The sequence below is a fragment of the Bos javanicus genome, chromosome 7 (genome assembly GCF_032452875.1).
Source record: "Bos javanicus breed banteng chromosome 7, ARS-OSU_banteng_1.0, whole genome shotgun sequence".
Taxonomy (NCBI): Eukaryota; Metazoa; Chordata; class Mammalia; order Artiodactyla; family Bovidae; genus Bos; species Bos javanicus.
In genome coordinates, this window is record NC_083874.1 from 17,190,343 (window position 1) to 17,204,657 (window position 14,315).

General features: G+C 43.9%; 1 protein-coding gene and 1 long non-coding RNA gene across 3 annotated transcripts in view; both read right to left on the reverse strand.

Annotated features, from left to right (window-relative positions):
* Positions 1-1,470: 1,470 nt before the first annotated feature.
* On the reverse strand, positions 1,471-7,971 carry LOC133250786 (uncharacterized). Its single transcript, XR_009737419.1, has 2 exons — positions 7,889-7,971; positions 1,471-1,833 (listed from the first exon to the last, which is right to left on the reverse strand). It is a non-coding gene; the product is annotated as an uncharacterized LOC133250786 (long non-coding RNA).
* A 351-nt stretch (positions 7,972-8,322) lies between these two features.
* Positions 8,323-14,315, reverse strand: part of LOC133250781 (putative adhesion G protein-coupled receptor E4P) — a 40,520-nt gene continuing 34,527 nt past the window's right edge. Inside the window, exons 16-17 of one of the 2 annotated variants that reach the window (XM_061422425.1) lie at positions 13,408-13,503; positions 8,324-9,306 (exon numbers count right to left, since the gene is read on the reverse strand). In XM_061422425.1, the coding sequence (XP_061278409.1) occupies positions 9,196-9,306; positions 13,408-13,503 (207 nt within the window). In that variant the 3' untranslated portion in view covers positions 8,324-9,195. Of the gene's footprint in view, positions 9,307-13,407; positions 13,504-14,315 lie in introns of both variants that reach the window. The other variant, XM_061422426.1, reaches the window with a different exon arrangement.

Genomic DNA, 14,315 nt, shown 5'->3' on the forward strand with positions numbered 1-14,315 from the left:
TTAATTGGAATACAGTTGATTTACAATGTCGTGTTCGCTTCTACTGTACAGTAAAGTGAATCATTTATATGTATACATATATTTGCTATTTTTTAAGATTCTTTCCCCATGTGGGCTATTACAGAGTATTGAATAGAGTTCCCTGAGCTGTACAGTAGGTCCTTATTAGTTAAGGACACACTAATGTCATTTCACTAATTATTACCTGGCAATTTTTTTGTAGCTTCTCTGTTCCCTTTTTCCTCTCTGCCTACCTTTATGAATAGATGATTTCCCAAGGTGGTATACAGTGATTCCATTTTTTTGTGTGTGTGTGAATCTACTATACGTTTTTGCTTTTGTGGTTACCCCAAGGCTTCCATAAAACATCTTACAGCTAAAATCATCCATTTTAAGTTGATAGCAACTTAACCCCGGGGCTTCCCTGATACTCAGTTGGTAAAGAATCCGCCTGCAATGCGGAAGACCCTGGTTTGATTCTTGGGTCGGGAAGATCCACTGGAGAAGGGATAGGCTACCCACTCCAGTATTCTTGGGCTTCTCTTGTAGCACAGCTGGTAAAGAATCCACCTGCAATGTGGGGAATCCCTGGGTTGGGAAGATTTCCTGGAGAAGGGAAAGGCTGCCCATTCCAGTATTCTGGCCTGGAGAATTCCATGGACTGTATAGTCCATGGGGTTGCAAAGGAACTGAGTGACTTCTATTTTCACTAACCCCAATCACACATAAAAGCTACACTCTTCTCTCCTTTTTTGTCTTTGATATGACAATTACAATCTCTTTTTATATTTTTTATTTGTTAACAAATTAAGGTAGCTACAGTTATTTTTAATATCTCATCCTTTAACCTTTACTAAAACTAAGTTGTTAACACACCGCCATATTATAGTATTATGTATGGTGTATGCTCAGTCTTGTCTGACTCTGTGACCCCATGGACTGTAGCCCACCAGGTTCCTCTGTCCATGGGATTTCCCAGGCAAGAATACTGGAGGGGGTTGCCATTTCCTTCTCCAGGGGATCTTCCCAACCCAGGGATCGAACCTGAGTTTCTTATTTCTCTTGCATTGGCAGGCGGGTTCTTTACCACTAGTGCCCCTGGGAAGCCTGTCATAATTACAGTATTGGGGTATTCTGAATTTGACTATATGCTTAACTTTACAGTATGTTCTACACTTTCTTTTTTAATGAATCATAATTGTACTGTCATTACAATTTAAAATTGTTTTGGAAACATTGTCTGGTCACAAAGTTATCCATGCACTTAATAATTCTAATGTTGAAACACACACCTAAAACCCAACATGTTTGGAAATGAATTTAGAAACAGTAGAACAGAATAAATCAGATCAAATTACTGATGTGATATGCCTCACGGTTTTAGTTTGGGAGCATTTATACCAGGACATGGAGATTGTAGGGTAAAGGAGTTAGAGAAGGCGAGGCTCGGAAAAAGAATGAGACCAGCACTCTATAGGAACAGATCACCTTTAATGAGGCGAGAAGGGGCAACAGTCAGATTATCGAGCTGCTGCACTTACCCAAGAAAAGAGTAAGTACATATAGGCATGTATGTGGAAAGCTGTTGTCTTAAGGGGGCCTGTTCTTCTCCAAGGTTGTTCAGAGTAGTTATCTCTTAAACGGCTGGGGCAAGGAATTTTGGAGATCGGCCAGAGGCTGGACCGGCTGGGAGCTGGACATAATCAACCTTAATGTCCATTTTTTCTTGGGGTGAGAGAGTTCTTTGTTTTGCGTAGAATGGTGGGGAGGACCTGGAGGGGAATTTTAATTCCAGACTATTTTGAGCCACGTAACTTTTCTTCATTCCAGGCCCTAAGGAATATATATAAAAAGAGAAAGAGAGATGGACGCAGTTAATGTTTAGGGCTTCTTCATGCTGATAAATGAGGATCAGGGGTTTGTGGTCTGGGAGGAAGGAAGTCTAAGGCCCGTAGTGTTGATTTTTATTCTAGCCATCAGGGTCTCAAACAAAAGAACAATCTTGACTTGGTCTTGGGAAATGGCTCAGATTCGGCCTTGGAGGAATTTCTGGAAAAGATTAAACAAATAAGGCCCAAAGGTGAGTAGGAGGATGATAAAAATGAATGGTCTGAGAAGGGGTACAAGTTATAAAAGGTTTCCTGTAGCCACAGGGCGGAGATGTAATCTTCAGTGTGTTTGAGTGTGGATCCTTGAGGACTCATGACCCAGATATCTGCCAGAAGTTGTTCCAGGAATAATTGTAGCCGTGAAACAGACAGGCTCATCTGTTGCCAGTTGGGGCTGGTGGAAGCTGTGAGAATTTTAGAGTTGTAGGGTCTGTGTGAGAAACTAGATAAGTATTAGTCTGGCAAGCATTTTCATCATTGGGCTGCATAACCTTTTTTTTTTTTTTTTTAAACAGGGTGATGTGTACCCAAGGGGTGGTTTTTGTTTTTTTTTTTTAATTTTGTAGTGGTAGGGGTCAGCAGAATTACTATGTAGGGTCCTTGTCATTTTGGGGTTACATCTGAGTGGGACTGAACTGTCATATAGACTTTGTCTCCTATTTGAAGGGATGGGTATGGAAGATTGGCGTGTGGTCGAGGGAGTAAGTTATCCATATGTTGCCAAAGGGCATTTCGTATCTGGGCAACTAAAGGAAAAGGAAGGTGGGAAGGCAGTTTGGGACTGTCCTGGGAAGGGGGTAGACCCAAAGGTATTATGGGCCTCCCATACATGGCCTCAAATGGACTGATATTTAAGGGTTTTTTTTTTTTTTTTTGGTAAGGCCCGGACCTTTAAGAGGGGTAAAGGGAGGAGTTTAGATCGGTCTTGATGAAGTTTGATTGTTAATTTGGTCAGAGTTTCTTTTAGAACTTGGTTGGCTCTCTCAACCTTATCAGAAGACCGGGAATGATAAGGAATGTGAAGCCTCCAAGGAACTAGAAGGGCTCATGCAATATTTTGGGTGATTTGGGATGTGAACTCGGGCCTGTTGTCAGACTGGAAGGAGGAAGGTATTCCAAACCTTGGGAGGATTTCAGTAAGAATAAGCTGAGCCACAGTAGGGGCTCATTTGTTAGTAGTCGGGAAAGCTTCAATCCATCCAGAAAATGTATCTACGAGGACGAGGAGAAATTTAACCCTTTTTACGGGTGGCATGTGGGTGAAATCTATCGGTCAGTCTTGTGCAGGAAGATGTCCACGAATTTGGTGGGTGGGGAAAGGAGGGAGTCAAATGTTAGGATTTGTCTACTGAGAAATGGCACAAGTTTGGGTCAGATTATTTAAATAAGTCACATCATCCTTAGTCAGTTTAATAAAGTTCTGAAGGAAAGCCTTAAGTACTTTTGCAGAGGGGTGGAAAAAGGAATGTAAATATGAAAGTAATGTGTGGGTGTTAGGTTCCCCAATTTGGGCGATAGTAAAGGCAGGACTAACAGAGGCGGCCTGTTGTTGAAATGGCAACCCACTCCAGTATTCTTGCCTGAAAAATCCCATGGACAGAGGAGTCTGGTGGGCTAGACTCCACAGGTGGCAAAGAGTCGCCACGACTGAGCGACTTCACTATAAAAGGAGATAGGACTGTATCGCTGATGTCTCTGGCAGTGTATTACAGCAGCTTGTTTTGGGAGCTGAGCTGCATGGAGGAGTTCAGAAATAAAAGAAGCATTGAGAATGGGTGTGTCTTTCTGAGAGAGGAATCTCTTTTCTCTCCAGATTATAATGTTAGAATGTAATATGTTATAGACGTATTTGGAGTCAGTGTAAATGTTTATCTTTTGGTCTTTGGCTAGGGTCAAAGCTTGTGTAAGAGCTATCAGTTCAGCCTGTTGTGAGGACGTGTGAGTTGGGAGTGTGGCTGACTTGATGAGGCTAGCGGGGATAACTTTGTCGGGCTGTCCCTGAACTATAGTGTATCGAGCCCCAAATGGGGCTTGTTTTTGGGCAGTGCCATCTATGAACCAGGATGGGACTTTGGAGTCAGTAAGGGGCTGATCAGTTATATGTTCAAAGGGATTAAGTGTCACATCTAAAGTCTGAACACAGTCATGAAATAGGTGTTCTGCTTCTGGATCTGGTGTAGGGAGTAAGCTAGCAGGATTGAGAGGTTTACAAGGCATAAAAGAAAGGGATGGGCCGAGGAGGTGTGGGTGAGGATTTGTAGTTGAGCAGGGGGCAGAGAAAGGAAAGCCCGATGAGAGAGTAAATCTTTGAAGGAATGAGGTGAGCATACAGTTAGAGGAGCATTTCGGGTTAGTTTTTGGGCTTCAGGTATTAAGAGGGTGGTTGCAGCTAAGGCCTGGAGACAAGGTGGCCATCCGAGCGTGATGAGATCGAGTTGTTTAGATAAGTTGTTTAGATAAGCTAGGGGCCCCGTAAGTCTCCCCTTTTTTGGGCACAGAATCTCTAAGGCATGTCCTTGTCGAAAATGTACAAAAAGGAAGAAAGGCTTGGTGTAATCAGGTAAGTAAAGAGAAGGGGCCTGTAGTAAATGTTTGATAAGAGTCTGTATTGGGGTGTGGAGAGAGGTGGGGGCCAATAAGGGTTCATTCAAGTTATTTCGAGTAGCTTGGTAGAGAGGTTTTGTGTGGAGGGCAAAATTTGGGACCCATATTTGGAAGAAGTTTAATAGACCTAATAGAGAAAGAAGTTTTCTCTTGGTTTGGGGCCTGGGGGTCTGTGTCAAGGCTCAAAATCTCTGAGTTGGGATTATTTTGGATGTGGGAGTGAGAAGTAATCCCATGTGATCGTCAGTGGTGGAAGTAATTCGTGCTTTGGAGAGTGAGACTCTGTAGCCCCAGTCGCCTAGGGCATTTAATACTGTCGCAGTGTGGACCAGGCAGTTATGACGAGAGGAACAATAAATCATGTACATATTGGATTCAGGTAGTAGAACCTAGGTCTAAAGTTTGTAGGTCTCTTTGGAGGGCTTGACCGAAAAAATGAGGGCTATCTCTAAACTCCTGTAAAACGGTCTAAGTTAACTGTTGAGATTGATATGTATCTGGATCTGTCTGCTGCTGCTGCTAAGTTGCTTCAGTCGTGTCCAACTCTGTGCAACCCCATAGATGGCAGCCCACCAGGCTCCCCCATCCCTGGAGCTGTCTAGGTGAAGGCAAATAGGGGCTGTGAGGAGTGGTGTAGGGTATAGTAAAGAAATCATCTTTGAGGTCTAAAACCATGAAATAGAGTGTGTCAGGGGGAATACGTGAGAGAAGGGTGTAGGGTTAGTGACCACGGAGTGTACAGGTATTATGGCCTCATTGACCTTGTGAAGATCTTGGACTAGACACCATGAGTGGGGTCCCTTTTTGACTGCCAGTATAGGAGTATTATGAGGAGAACAGATAGGCTGCAAAAGGCTGGTTTTGAGCAGTCGGGAGATTATTGGTTTAAGTCCTTGTTGGGATTCTGTGATCAGGGTATATTGAGTTTGGGTTATTATTTGAGAGGGATTTTTAAGAAAGACCTGCATAGGGAATGGTGTCTGGCTACTGATGGGGCTTCAGTGCCCCAGACCTGAGGATCTATCGGGGAAAGGTCAGGGGGCAGGTTTTGGGAGTGAGGGCTGGCCAGGGGTTCAGGTGCCATTTGAATGCAAAGAAGTGATATGGGATCTAAAAATGGGAAGTTTTAGCTTAGCCAGAAGATCACATCTGATCACTGTCACTGGGCATTGAGGAACTATTATAAAAGAATGTGTTAGTGTTGTTTTGCCAAAGGAATAAAGGAGAGGAGGGGTTATTTTGGGAAAGAAAGGGATGTCTGAGACCCATATGATGGCCACTTTTGAAGGTTGGAGAGGGCCCTTAAAGGAGGTTAAAAGTGAAAAGGCCACTCCAGTGTTAGAAATGAGACTTTGTGTCTGGCCACCATGCCAATTACCTGAAGCTTTGAGTCTATCTGTATGGGGCGGACTTGGGGTCTGGAGCTTGAGCTCCATCACTGGAATAACCCAGGCATGATTGGATCATGTCTCACCTGATTCGAGGAACCATGGTCTGGGGTGCCAGGGCCTCCCTGAGTCTGGTTCCTTGCCCATTGTTGTTGGGCCTGGGGTGGACCCCAAGATTTGGTGGGTAGTGTCTGAGAACAATCTATTTTCCAGTTGACCCGTTGTTTGCAGGTGGGGCAGGGTTTGGTGGGTGAAGGAAATGGCAACCCACTCCAGTGTTCTTGCCTGGAGAACCCCAGGGACGGGGGAGCCTGGTGGGCTGCCGTCTATGGGGTCGCAAAGAGTCAGACACGACTGAAGCAACTTAGCAGCAGCAGCAGCAGCAGCAGGGGTTTCGGCAGGACTTAGCCCAGTGTCCTGTTTGGTTACATCTGAAGCAGGGACCTGGAGAGTAGTCTCCTATGGGTGGGCTGAGGTTGATGGGCCAAAGGGGTTGAATTTTTCCCTTGGATAGCTGCAGCGAATAAAGCATATGTAGCCTTTTTTTTTTTTTTTTCTTTTTTTGCTTCTTCCTTCCTATTGTTGAAAACTTTAAAGGCTAATTTTAGGAGATCTCACTGAGGGGATTTAGGGCCCTTTTCTAACTGGCATAGTTTTCAGCGAATATTGGGGGCTAACTGGCTTATGAACTGGACATGTAGGTACAGAAGTCCGGCGGGGGTGGAAATATCTAGATTAGTGTATTTTTGGACTGCCTCAGTAAGCCATGAAAGAAAAAGGGCAGTATTTTTATCTTTTTCTTGAGTCACTTCCCTAATCTTATTGTAATTATTAACGTGAATGTGAGAGTTTTTTAGCATTGCTTCTAGTAAACAAATGATCATATGATGTAGGTACCAGATGTTGGCATTGCCTGCTTGATATGTCCACAGTGGTTCAGTTAAAGGGACTGCATCATCAATCACCAGATTTGTCCTATCTTGGTTATGGAGCTGATCAGCAGGAGTCCAGGCTGCCTGTCATATCCATTTCTTTCCATCAGGGGTTAAAGTGGCATTTAGGATGTAATAAAGATCATTTTAGGTTAAATGATATGCTTGTGTAAGGCGGAGGAATTTTTTTATGTATCTAGTAGGATTTTCTGAAAAGGATTCCAATTTTTCTTCAGTTTGGCTCATATCAGAAATTGAGAAAGGTGCATGAACCCGTGTAGGGCCCTCTGGTCCCACTGCCTCTCTGAGAGGAAATGTGTTTGCTTCAGGTCCTGGCCGATGGAGGGGGCTGGAAATCTCTTTGGGGGTTCTGGAGTCATCGCCTTCTGTTTCGGAGGAGGAAGGGCTAGAGGATGGGGTCTCGTCTCTGGAAGCTTTTTCTCTGGGGCGGTAGGAAGGAGGCTCATCTGCTGGGTCAAAATCGGGGGCTGAGGGTTTAGGGGGCCTTTTAGGGGCTTTAGATTTGGATTCTTTTGTAATGGACAGGGAGAGACAGCAGAGGAGGATTTGATGAACAGTCTTTGCAGAGAGAAGGATGGCTTCTAAGGTCTCAGAAGGCTTGAATATAGGGGTCCTTTGACCATTTGCCATTCCATTTGAGGAAGTTAGTGAGATCTGATAAAATATTGAAATCGAAAGTCCTGATCTCAGGCCAGGATTTTGATTGTCTAATTTTGATTGTCTAATTGGTATTGAGGCCAGATCTGTATACAGAGTTGTTTTAAGCAGTTAGCTTTGAGTTCAGTGAGTGAGTGGTCTGAGATTTTTGAGAACACAAGCTAGAGAGGAATCTTTTGGGACAGATTGGCCAGACCCCATAATTGAAAGGCAAGCAAAGGCTCTTATTGGGAGCTCGAGTTGTCACCCGTAGTCGCAATAGGAGTTACGAGAAGAGAGCTCTGTGTCGAGGTGGAGGGTCCCCCACCATCGCCTACAGAGTGGTCCTAGGCCGGGGGTCCCGGGATCGGAGAGAACTGGGTTCTAGGGAGCCTCTAGAACAGCGTCCGGATCTTACCTTAATTTAGGGGCCGGCTTGAGTGGAGTGTTGCATGTAAAGGGATCGAATGGCAAAAGGCCTCTGTCCTGGAGTTGGTCGGTCTTGTGGAAAAGAAAAGTGTAGAGAAAAGAGGAAGAGAGAGAGAGAGGCCAATATTCCTCGGGTTACATAGAAAACCAATAAAGCCCTTACACAGGACTTGTACCGCTCACGAAGGCATAGGGCGTCCTCTTGAGGAGGTCTTGAAAACCCCAGCGGGAAACAGCTTGGCAGGCTTCCACGCTGCGAAGAGCTGGCCGTGGAGAAGGAGAAGGAACCGTCAACCTCCTGGGGTTTCGACACCAAAAATGTAGGGTAAGGGAGTTAAAGAAGGTGAGGTTCAGAAAAATAACGAGACCAGCACTCTACAGGGACAGATCACCTTTAATGAGGCGAGAAGGGGCAGCAGTCAGATTAGTGAGCTGCTGCACTTACCCAAGAAAAGAGTAAGTATATATAGGCATGTACGTGGAAAGCTACTGTCTTAAGGGGGCCTGTTCTTCAAGGTTGTTCGGAGTAGTTATCTCTTAAACAGCTGGGGCAAGGAATTTTGGAGATCGGCCAGAGGCTGGACCGGCTGGGAGCTGGGCATAATCAACCTTAATGTCCATTTTTTCTTGGGGTGAGAGAGTTCTTTGTTTTGCATAGAATGGTGGGGAGGACCTGGAGGGGAACTGTAACGCCAGGCTATTTTGAGCCCTGTAACTTTCCTTCAGAGATGAGACTAAGAAAACAAAATTATATTTAATCAGAGAGTAGGGTAGGTTCAAAAAAGTCTTCAGGCAAAGAAAACGGAAAAGTGCTGGTGTTCTGACTGCAAACTTCTTCCTGAAGACAATTCACTCCTAAGTGGGACTGGTGGTGTCCCATTTTTGCATTGCCAAGCATGCAACCCTCTTTTCATATTAATTCATATGAGAATTATTGAATTATGCAGGTGTCCAGAGATGCAAAATCTTGGGGAGCATAAAACGCAGCGGAGAAGCCAGAGGAGAATCTGTAAGCTGGATCCAGATGTTAGTCAGTCATAGGCAAGTTGGTAATGTCTAGCAGAGGAAAATCCACTTATTTCTCTCATCATTAAAAAGGATTTCTTAACCATTTGATTGCACCTGACACACAATACTGGATTCTGAATCTAAGAATTCCCCCAGGTGTCCCTTTCCTTCTATGGAGAGAGAAACCAAGATGAGGAAATCAGTTAGGACTCATTTTCACAGGTAAGGTCCACAGTGGCATTGGTCCCATCCATACATGACCACGAGGGGGCGCAGTCCACACGCAGCTCAGTTGTCTGTTTTGAGCCAAGAAACACTAACAAGTTGAGGCCCAGGCGGTGGCTGGATAGACGCAGAGTCTTTTTTGCAAAAGAATTCTGATGACTTCTCCAGTTTCTCCTATTTGGGGGAAACAATGTGGAGAAAAAGCTGAAGGGAAATGAACACCTCAGAAATTAACTAAAACTTCTAAGCGTGCTTGGAAGTGACAAGCTAGAATTGCCCTAAGGTTCAAAGCTCAGTAAATCCGAAGCTACTGCTGCTGCTGCTGCTAAGTTGCTTCAGTCATGTCCGACTCTGTGCGACCCCATAGACGGCAGCCCACCAGGCTCCCCCGTCCCTGGGATTCTCCAGGCAAGAACAATGGAGTGAGTTGGCATTTCCTTCTCCAAGGCATGAAAGTGAAAAGTGAAAGTGAAGTCACTCAGTCGTGTCCGACTCTTAGCGACGCCGTGGACTGCAGCCCACCAGGCTCCTCCGTCCAAGGGATTTTCCAGGCAAGAGTACTGGAGTGGGGTGCTATTAATGTTGCCTGATGTATCAGTAAGCAAAGGATGGTACAGCCACCTACAAAGGTGCACCCTGAGGGGACTCAGGATGAGAAAGAATGGGATATGGAGGTAAATAGCTAAGATGCTTATCAAAGGAATTATTTCAAAGAGCCTAGGCTCTCGTGGGTTTCCCAGGTGGTGCTAGTGGGAAAGAATCCATCTGCAAAGCAGGAGACTTAAGAGACTTGAGTCAGGAAGATCTTCCTGGGTCAGGAAGATCCTCTATTCCTGGGTGGGGAAGATCCAGGAGGGCATGGCAACCCACTCCAGTAGTCTTGACTGGAGGGCTTCAGTCCATAGGGTCGCATAGAGTGGGAACGACTGAAGGGACTTAGAGCAAACATGCAGACTCACATTTTCCTGTACATAGAAAAGCACTAAATTCCTTAAGATGTCCCTTAAGTTAATCTCCCTTAATTAACAGTAATCTTTTGCTGTTTTGACTACCTGATCTTTGTTGTAAAAACTCTTATATATCCTGACTCCTCCCTTGCCTGTTTGGAGCAGTCCCTCAGGGCTCTTCTTGAAGTCCTCGGAAGTCTGACAAATAAAACATAATTCTCAACTTTTAGGTTGTGTGTTTTTTGGTTTTTTTTACTCAACACCCCATAACACCATCTATGATGGGGTTTAAAAACTTAGTTTCTTCACAAACATTACGTGTTTGGGGCTCAGAGGTAAAGAATCTGCCTGCAATGCAGGAAACCTGGGTTTAGCCCCCGGGTTAGGAAGTTTCACTGGAGAAAAGAATGGCAACCACTCAGGTATTCTTGCAGGGAGAATTCCATGGACAGAGGAGCTTGGTGAACTACGGTCCATGGAGTCACAAGTAGTCAGACATGACTGAGCAACTAACACACGCTGTGTGCCAGGTAGCGTTTGAAGCACTTAACCTATAAGATATCATTTAATTCTCATGATGAGACAGATATTATCATTCCCATTTTACAGATGAAGAAACTTAAGTTCAGAGATATCAAGTGGCTTGCGCAAGGTCACAGCCTGGAGATGGTAGAATCTGGGATCTGAATCCAGACACTTGGGCTCTATATAAACCCAATAGTGATGGATCACTTAAACGCTACAGAGGATTAATGGAGGTTGCAAGCTTGGTTAGGTTGATTATATACTACTTATTTATTTATTGGCAGCTCCACCACACAGCATGCGGGATCTTAGTTCCGGACCAGGTATCTAATCCATGTCCCCTGCAGTGGAAGCACAGAACCTAACCACTGGACAACCAGGAAAGTCTCTGATTATGTGCTTTTTAGAATGTAACACGTTGTCCAAAGATAGGGATTATGAGACTCTCGTGGGGGTCCAGTGGTTAAGACTTTGCCTTTCAATGCAGAGGGTGTGGGTTCAATCCTTGGCTGGGGAGTTAAGATCCCATATGCTTCAGGGCCAAAAAACCAAAATATAAAACAAGCAATATTGTAACACATTCAGTAAAGTCTAAAAATCTTGTTGTTGTTTAGTCGCTAAGTTGCGACTGACTCTTTGAGACTCCGTAGCACGTCAGCCTCCTCTATCCATGGGATTTCCCAGGCAAGAATGTGGACTTTAAAAATAATCCACATTAAAAAAAATAAGGGATTATGATTATTATTCTGGACTCTTCTATATAATTAGTTGAAATGTCACCTCCTCAGTTTTTCCCTAATCATTCATTCCAAAATAGTCTTTTCCTCATGACCTATCATTATATTCTAATTCTCTGCATACTCACTGTATGATATTTGTCCTGCCCCTAAAGGTGTTTTGGTCAATCTCTACTCTCTATAAATTTCATTGCTTTGGTCACTATTGTTTTCCTTCTGCCTAGGGCAATGCCTGGCTAGTGGAAATTGCTCACTGGATTTGAGAGTCTTAATTTCTTGTTTTGTTGCTATTGTTCAGTTGCTAAATCATGTCTGACTCTGCGATCTGGTGGATTGCAGCAGGCCAGGCTCCCCTGTTCTTCGCTATCTCCCAGAGTTTGCTCAAACTCATGTCCGTTGAGTCGGTGATACCATCTAGCCATCTCATCTGCTGCTGCTCCCTTCTCCTCCTGCCTTCAGTCTTTCCCAGCATTAGGGTCTTAGCATTAGGAATCTTAATTCCCTCATCAGAGACTGACTCCACGCCCTCAGCAGTGAAAGCAGAGAGCCCTAATTACTGGACCACCAGAGGATTACCCAGGGGTCATTTTTTAAAAATTAGGTATATTCATCAAGTTTTTTGGCTTCCCTAGTGGCTCAGACAGTAAAGAATCTGCCTGCAATGAAGGAGACCCAGGTTGATCCCTGGGTCTGGAAGATCCCCTGGAGAAGGAAATGGTAACCCTCTCCAGTATTCTTGCCTGGAGAATACCAGGGACAGAGGATCTTCCTGGGCTACAGTCCATGGGGTCACAAATAGCTGGACACAACTGAGGACTCAAGTGCCAGAGTCTTAGGGAGGTTCAATGTGCTGTGCGCTAAGTCACTTCAGTTGTATTCGACTTTGTGTGGCTCTATGAAGTGTGCCCACCAGGCTCCTCCATCCATGGGGTTCTCTAGACAAGAATACTGGAGTGAGTTGCCAGGTCCTCCTACAGGAGATCTTCCCGACCCAAGGATTAAACCTGCATCTCTTATGTCTCCTGCATTGGCAGGCAGGTTCTTTACCACCAGAGCCACCTGGGAAGGGAGGTTCATTATGGCCACATTATTTAAAAATAAACTTCCCCAGAGCTTCCCTGGTGATTCAGTGGTAAAGAATCTAGCCGCAGTGTAGGAGATGCAGGTTTAATCGCTGTATGGGAAGATCCCCTGGAGGAGGATACAGCAACCCACTCCAGTATTCTTGCCTGAAAAATTCCATGGATGGAGGATCCTGGCAGGCTATAGTCCACTGGGTCACAAAGAGTTGGACACGACTAAGCCACTAAAGAACAACAAAACTCTTTCAGCCTGGTGCATTCCTGATTGCTTTCTAAATTTTTCCCCTTTTCATTTTCTTTTTAAAATTTTAATATAATTTTAAAGGTTAATTTCCATTTGAAGTTATTATAAAATATTGGGCATATTCCCTGTGGTGTACAATAGATCTCTGAGCCCATCTTATACCCAGTTGTTCGTACCCCCCATGTCCCCACCCCTACAGCGCCTCTCCTCAAGTCCAGCCATGAGTTTGTCCTCTGTATCTGTGAGTCCTTTGCTCTATATTTTTTCTAGAGCATATATCATTTTGTAGCACTCTGTATAATCTACTTTTGGTATTTACTGTCTGTCTACTCCCTATTGGAATATCAACTTTGTGAAGGCGAGGATTTCCCCCCAATATCTAAAACAGTGGCTGGCACAAACTAGGAACTCAGTTAATTTTTGTTAAAAGAATGTTGTTGAATACGTGTAACATTTCTGTTAAATATCATTGGGTATTTGTTAATGGACTGAAGAGGAAGAAAGAAAGGAAAGAAGGAAGAAAGATAGGAAAAGGGAAGAAAGGAAGTAAGGGAGAGGAAGAAAAAGGGAAAAAAGAGATTTTCTGGGTTTGGTCTCAAAACCCAGAAACTTCCACAGCTTAATGCAGGAATCTAATGTAATCTCTCTCTTTTTTTCAGATCAAACAACCAGGAAGTTCCAAGTAGCAGGAGATACTGAGTTCAGACAAGTACACGGCATTGCAGAAGAGCCCATCTTACCATTTTGGTCTGAGTAGCAGAGCGAAATACCTCAGAGCTTTCAGTTTCAACCCCTTTCCGCACCCCACTAAACCACTTCTTGAATTCCATCTGCACCTAAGGAATATAGAGGCTTGTGTTACATCCAAAGCTTGGTTTGGGAGAAAAGACCCTAAAACAGGAAATTAAAGGTGTGGATGCCAAGACATATTCTCTGCCACCCTTATACTGATTCTTGGTATAATATTGCCATATTCATGCTGATTCATTTAATTTAGACTGGATTTGCTTGGTTGTTAAAGAGGCATTTACTAAATGAAAGGCACCATAAGGATTCTATATAGGATAATAATAATGATGATGTTGGTGGTGAGGGTGATGGTGAAAATGATGATGATGTTGGTATGATGGTGGTGATGGTGATGATATGATAGTAATAATGATGAAAAGGATTATGGTCGTGATGGTGATGACGACAAAGAAGGTAATGGTGATGTGATGATTACGAAGATGAAGGCCATTATTTATTGAACACTAGCAATGTTTAATGTACTTTATAGACAATGTATCAGTTAATACGTTAACCAATGCAATGTAACATTCAGAAGAAACAACAGAAGAAAGATTCTTCTCTTACCCCCAATTAAATGTGAAAAAATTGAGACTCTTGGAAATAAATTGACTTGCCTAAGATCACATGGCCAGCATGCAAAACCTTGTCATTTTTACTCAGAGCCCTGACATAGACCGCCCACTGTGATTCCATGAATTGCCTTCCTTTAACCACATTAAAAAGAGGAGAGTGAAAAAGTTGGCTTAAAACTCAACATTCAGAAAACGAAGATCATGGCATCTGGTCCCATCACTTCATAGGAAATAGATGGGGAAACAGCGGAAACAGTGTCAGACTTTATTTTTTGGGGCTCCAA